Source organism: Puccinia triticina, chromosome 13A (assembly GCF_026914185.1).
Source record: "Puccinia triticina chromosome 13A, complete sequence".
Lineage (NCBI taxonomy): Eukaryota > Fungi > Basidiomycota > Pucciniomycetes > Pucciniales > Pucciniaceae > Puccinia > Puccinia triticina.
In genome coordinates, this window is record NC_070570.1 from 4,012,458 (window position 1) to 4,019,741 (window position 7,284).

General features: G+C 43.1%; 1 protein-coding gene across 1 annotated transcript; it reads right to left on the reverse strand.

Moving 5' to 3' along the window:
- Window positions 1–596: 596 nt before the first annotated feature.
- Window positions 597–3,702, reverse strand: PtA15_13A370 (uncharacterized protein; the record flags this gene model as incomplete). The annotated part of the gene is made up of 2 exons (XM_053162561.1): window positions 597–915; window positions 3,671–3,702. 2 exons carry the CDS (start codon window positions 3,700–3,702, stop codon window positions 597–599), a joined length of 351 nt encoding a protein of 116 aa, XP_053026525.1.
- Between the last annotated feature and the right edge of the window lie 3,582 nt (window positions 3,703–7,284).

Below are 7,284 nucleotides of genomic sequence, written 5' to 3' on the forward strand. Positions count from 1 at the left end.
CCCGCAGCAACCAGCATGAGACTCCCTCTGCGCCAGGCAGAGGAAATTGGAGGGCTTTATTTGCTGTTGATGCTGCCCTATTTCAAGTTTGGGATGTTGAGATCAAAGAGGAACAAAAGGGTTTCTGCTGGGAAGGGATTTTGAGAAATGCCAAGGTTGGAGGATACTTGGCAACACTTTTTTTTTTATGATATTGATGAAGATTTCAATGGAATTGGAATGGACTCAGTAAACAGAAAGATCAACGTTTTGATGGTTATTGGGGACGCTTGACAGTCAACTGTGCCTAGAAGAGCCAGCTTTGTGCAGCATGTTTTGAAGGATACTTTGAGCCATGCAACTGTGTACAAGGCAATACATCCTGCTTGATCTGCTTACAACGAGATACGTTACATGCAGCATCCTGCTTCATGTGGCAGTAATCCAGCCTGGAGAAGACCATCCAAGAAGACCAAAAGAAAAAAAATTTGTACACGGCCAAAAGAAACCGGGGAAGCGGTAAATAAGACAATGGTCAACCGGGCAACCAAGAAAAAAAGATACAATGGATGATTGTCAGTGCGAAATCCAATGAAGAGGGGGAAAGGGGCGATGGGTTAGGAGACCAGATGCAAGAATTGGTGCAAGTGTTGCAGGAATATATGGTGCTCAAGCGAGCCAATTGCGTCCCGTTTGAGGCAGAGTTGGCGGTACGATTTGGTGGTGAGGGGAGCCTGGAGGTCAAGGCTTGCAAGGGCGCCCATTTTCGAAAGTTTCTGCACCAACAAGAGGATCCGATGGGGCGGATTAATGGGTATTCTTTGGATGATCAGGGGGAGAAGAGAGAGGCCGGTCTGGCCGCCAGGGAAGAGCCCAGCGAGGGTGGGGAGTGATAGATCAACAAGCGGGGAGGGCGAACGGTTGGACGGAAGGGGGCTACATATCGGAACAATTTGAGGATGATTGGGGTTGAATTCAGGAAGAATGGGGGGATTGGAGAGAGCAGTGGAAGACACTAATCAGCTAGTTGGAGCAAAGGTTTTCCGAGAACAAGTCGGCCGCTTGTTGATTGCCACTCAAATCCCCGTTCTGATGATTAAAATGAAGAGGAGCTTCTGAGATTGATGAATCTGTGGATAAGACAGAGCGTTATCAAAGCTGACCTGCCTGAGTATGTCTTTCCAGACCGCGGACGCGACGATTGAGCAGCAATTGCTGAGGTCCAAGTGAGTTTTGAAGCCCTGTTAGGCGAGCCCAGACGCTGTATAGAGTTTAGAGCATACCAAATCGGACATTGACCTGGGTTTTTTTGCCGGTACTGGGACCCAGTGTCCATAATCCGTCATCAACAGGGCTTATGCTAAGTCAGCAACCGCCATGGCAAGAGTAACAATTGCGAAGAGGAAGTGACCTTGGTTGTTGAGATTTTGAGATAAGGAGCAAGGAGTGATCTTGTTCTTTGTTAATTCTGCAGGTCCAATCAAACAGTTTGGATCAGACAATTGGTCTCCCTGGAATAAAGTACGAGAATATTTTTCTTGAGGCAGGGAGGAATATGACCACCACACACCCCTTATATTTCATGTTCTGAGTTAGCAGTATTGCCAAAAGTTTCAGAGCGCAGAGAATATGCATCATTGTATAACCCCTTAAGTCCTTAGACTTCTGGGAAATTTATCAAAAAAAATATTCAATTAGCCAGATTGTTCCTATTAAGGCTGCTCTTCCCCCCTATATCTCATGTTTTGTGTTTACCCCATTGCTATAAATTCAATGGCGCACAGAGTATAAACCATAGAAACATTTCTGAAATTTTCAGACTCTTTAAATGTGTAACAAAAAAGTTGTACATGTAGCAGTCATTTTTATACTAAGCACACCACATACCTGCCACGTACCTATTTTTTTCTCTAAAAAATTTCAAAGGAAGCTTCAAATGCATGTTTAAATGTTCCCTCAATTTTTGGAACCCTGGTACATGTAACAAAAAAGATATCACCACGGATGTTTGCTCAGCACTTGCGTGCAAGTGCCTTCACCCCTCTCTTTAGGAACCCTTTAAGAATCCTTTAAGGACTTGGCTCCAAGTTATGCATAATTTTGTATTGAATTTATGCTTAAGTGTGGCTGAATTGATGCTGAATCTTTCTGAAGTCATGTTGGAAATGTCTTGATATCAACTTGAAACCCAACCCAACTTGACCATGTGCCCTATTTTAACTGCCCCACAAACCATGTCCAACTGCATTGCAAAGCAATGTCAACTTCTTGGCAGAAACCAGAGTCTTTGCCAATGTCAGAATAAATTACAATTAATCATGTGGTTCTCATACTTGCTATATGCCTGAGACTATGCTGCAATGAATTCAAACTAAATCACATCAATTGAAGAGAAAGATTGGTTTTATAAATGTACATGAACTCAATGGAGATTTTTTCTCCCTTTGCTGATTGAAAGGAGAACAGTCACCTTTCCGTGTGGCGAACTGCATGAAGATCATGATGATTTTCTTGCCATCACTTGCATCTCCCTTGAGCTTCCTTCCTGGTATGGCTGAATTCTTTGCAAACAGCCTCTTGTTTTCAGATGAAATTAATACTCTTTGGAGGATGCCACATTCTGAGATGATGTAGCCTGTACTGTTGGAAATTTGTTTTGATAAAACTGGTATTCAAACACAAGATTGAGACAAGACTCAAAAGTTTTAGCTCAGTTTCAAAGATCTCTGAATTAACCTGAGCCAGGGTGTCAAAACTTTATTCACCGAGTCATCCTTTAGGCTGTGAGTTGTTAGGGTGATACTTCAACAGCAATAGCGGAGAGAGAGATGAAGCCATTCCCAAAATCAGAGTTGAGTCATGCAAGCTGGGTTCTTTTCTGGTATTTCCTGCTATTGCCAAATGCATGGGTTTTGAGTTTATAGTGGATTGTAAACTAGGTGGTTTGGGTAGTAACCATGGAAGTGCTGGATATTTGAAAGAGTGGTTGTGGGTCCTCAAATGCTGCAAGGCAGCTCGCACAAGATGTTGCCACAATTTCTGCTATGAGTCTATAACTACAGTGCATGATCTCTGGAGTAGGGATATACATTCTCTACTGTCCAGCAAACTTATCAGACCTTTTAATTCAGCTCGCGAGGTCACTTTCAAGTTCAAGGCTCAGTTGCAACTGCAAGAGCGTGCAGAGTCCATATAAGGCAAAGCGGCTCTTAATGTTTGAATGTATTGAAAAATAATCAGTGCAAGGGAATGGAGTCAAGAAAGATGCCAACAAGAGTGTCTGTGATCAACAAAAGGGAGTGCAATGATTCTCTCTGTAGGACGTTCTCAGAAAAGAATACAGGATATCTTCGAAAGATTACTACTTTTGAGTGGGAACTAGGGTTACAAAAGAATGAGACGTGGGCACATAGCAAATTACTAATACAAGATATTGGACCAAATACAAGGGACTAAAACAAGAGGAGATGAAGTTGAAAAAGTGTGAGCCTTCAAGACATAAAAACTTGAATGTATTGAAGGATACCGCAAAGTTGTCTTCACACAGATTGTACTCTGGCATGTAGACTCAGCGGCCGTTTAAGATGTTAGAAAAAGGTTTCCGGAGAGGAAATAAATGTAATAGGGAAGTGGAAAATGATGAGCATCAGGTTGCAAGTAAACCAGACAAGCACACAAGAAATCAACTTACCCAACTACGATGTTGAACGAGTCGACCCGCATCTAATTGACTTGGACATTCTTGGCTTCATGGAAGTGGGTGTGGTTTGTGAAGAAGGAAGGATCAAAGGATCTACGCTTGATTCCTAACTTTGGAGGTCGAGCCATGCCGTTAGAACTGATGGAACGAAACGGACCTGGGGCCATTTGAGGCAAAAACAGCTCAGACAGGAATTGAGGAGGTTTGGAGGAAGTCTTGGTGTTGTTTTTGACAGTTGCTCTCTTGATGCCATCATTGACAGGTGCTCGGAGTCGGGGCTTGTTGAGGTGAGATTCATCGGAAGTGTGGCGGACTCAACTGGTTGCGCAAGGTAATGGCCTGTGACTTGTGAGCACTACAAAGCTCTGCCGCGGCTGCAGATTCCAGAGGTGCTCGCGATCTGTGACAGGCTTGGGGGTTTCACAAGCTGTCACAATTGCGAGAGTTGCATGGTGCAAACAAACCGCTTAGGTTTTGCTTTGAAGTGCAAGCTCAAGCGGCCCGGCCTGGCCCGGCTCTTCTCCCCTCTGCTCCGGGCTCAGTTGCAGGATTTGAGCCAATCCGGATCAATTGATTCACGAGCGCCTAGGCTTCCAAAACAATGGCCTACCCTATCAGAGGTGGCTTGATCAATCAAGGTCAGTACATACCTAACAAATGATAACCCTCCTCGGGTTTGCCATGCTGATTGATTCACAATCTCTGTACATACATGTGTTAATTGGTGATATCCCCCCAGGCGGGATGAGCAATCGCATGGAGCAGGACCAATATCGCGCGGCAGCTTGTTATGGAGCTCCGTCTCGGTGCTAGGCCGGCGGCAGCGCTGGGAGGGGAAAAAGTGCCTGGTGGCTGCCCTCACGGATGGTCCAGTGGAAAAGCCGTAGAGATTTGAATGGTTAGCGTAGTGGAAGTGGTTTTGAAGTTGTTTCGCCGGGGTTTTGATCCTTGGCGGCGGTTGTTTTGGTTTGGAAAAAAAGGATTCTGGGACAGGACTCTGGGGATTCTTTGGACTTGGATTCAGAAAAAGATTGATGAATTGATAACCCCTGACTTGGATCAGAACAGGATGCTATGGCCCCCTATCCTCCAAGTTCGCCTTGAACTTGGATTCCTGGAGGCCTGTCACAAGCATGTCATCATCTCCTTGCGCGCCCTGCGCGCGCACCCACCGCAGACAACAGAAAGAGAGGACAAAGAAACAACACAAAGAAAGGAAAAAATATAAAAAAAAAACAAGAAGAGGAATCAAGGAAACAAAGAGACAAAAAAAAAGTCTAAGAAATGAGGAAGAAGAAACCATAGGAGAAAGAAGGGTAAAAGAGACAGAGGAAAGAGGGACACAATTCACAAATAAACCCACAGTATATTCTGTGTTAGGACCAAGAAAGAGAAAAAAAAGTGAAAAAGGGGGAGGGAAAGGGAAGTGAGAGTGAGGAGAGTGGGGGAAAAGGGCCAAGGAGGAGCTGAGAGGACTTGGGAAGATAATCTTGAGGCTTGAATCTTGATCTTGAGGGTGGTTTTCTTGAGGGTTGATCTTGAAGCTCCACCATTTTGACCACCACATCGTGCCAGTGTGGTGATCCAGATCTGTTGCGCGCAACAAAACTGCCAAAAACCTCAACTCACAGCCTAAAATACTTGCATATGATAGAATATTACTAGAGAAATAGATTCTACATACAAACTTAACCCTAGTCACTCACTTCAACTACCCAGCTAGCTCTTTTAGTATAGAGTTAGTTACAATTATAGGTTTATTACAGGCCATACCCAGGTGGAAAGTCATATAAATCATAAAAGGCATGCATATACAGAAGAGTATAGTTAGATTTACTAGTTAGGTAGGCCTCCACTATTAGCTACAGATCACCTCACGCAACCTGCGCGTTGGAGACTGCATTGACTAGGCCTCCACTCAACAACTCAACAGATTTGCGCGGACCTTACATCGATGCATGCGGTCAGAAAGCCTCCACTTTGGAAGTGCAACCAACCTATGCGGTGTGGAACTCCTAAAAGATCAGGAAAGAGCTGTGAGGGGAAATAGTCAACTACACTACTAATAATGTAGGAGAGGCTACAGGTGCTGGTGAGGCTGCCCTCTAGACTAACGCTGATGGAGAGAGGGTTACACTAAGAAAAAGAAAAGGGTGTGGCTGATGATTCTCTTTGACTTAGATGGCTTTAACACTTTATGAGTCTGAGGTGTATCAATCCTACTGAGTGAGAGAGGAGAAGTGAGAAGGGGAAAAGCAGAAGCTCTTGGGAGTCACTCTGAGATGGGTAATGAGATATATGCTGGGGGATATATTTCTATGGTGATGAAAGTGTATCTAAGTGTGATGTGTAAAGGTGCTACAGAGGGGATGTAGTAGAAAGTGCATGATCGGGATACAACATCTAGAGGGGTGTTTATATATGTGAGAAGTACTACAGGGGGGTGATACATGATGAGCACATAGTAACAATATCTGAAGATGAGCAGTAATGAAGAAGGCGCAATGACCAAAGAGTGTACATGAAAGGTAACTATGTAGAAGATGAAATAATGATGAGCATTTGATAATAACTACAAGAGCTATGAAGGAATGTACTGCTGATATCATATGAAGAGAAAAATGAGTAATGAAGTTATGTAAGATCTGCAGTCCTATGTAGCTATGATACTAATGAATGATGTATGTAATAATGCTAAGGATATGTATGAAGAAAATACCTGCCAAAACTATACATGCCAATAACTGCTGATCCATTTGGAAATCCTAGGTGAAATGAGTGGGTGACTAGGGGTAAAATGGGGTGTAGAATCTGAATATGAAGTAATAATGAGGTATTTATGAAGGGTTTAGGTGATATGAGGGTGATAGTATGAACAGGAACTGGGTTACCACAAGCTCCCCCAACTTATTGTCTGTCCCCAGACACTGAGAGGAAAAGAAAAGAGATGAAGAAGAGAAATTGGGGGAAGAAAAAAAAAAAAAAAAAAAAGAAAGAAATAAGGAAAAGAAGTTAGTCCAATCCAAGGAGGGAAGTAGTTATCCAACCAAAGAGGCCAAGTCCAAGAGGTCCAAATCCAAGGAGGGAAGTAGTTATCCAACCAAAGAGGCCAATTCTTGAGAGAGGTCCAACCAAAGAGGGAAGTAGTTATCCAACCAAGGAAGTCCAAAATCCAGTGTCCAAAAAGAAGTCCTGAGAGTACAATCCAAGGGTCCAATGTCCACAAAGAAGTCCATAGAGTCCATAAAAGAAGTCCAAAAGTCCAAGTCCAGAAGAAGATAATTCTAAAACTAATCAACTATATAAAACTCAATATCTCAAACACTATGAAAAACTAGAAGATCCACTATATAAGATAATACTAGAACTAAACTACTGAAAATCTAAGCTTATGAAGAAGAGAATTGAGATAGGGGGAGTGGACGATATACTAACTATGTGTAGTACACCAATTATGAAGACTAAAATCTAATGGCATATACATAGACTAGTAAAAAAAGAAGACTAAAATCTAATGGCATATCCATAGACTAGTAAGACTAAAATCCAGTGGGTATCACTGAACTAGTAAGGGGGGAGTGAGGGATGGAAGCTTAGACCAGAGG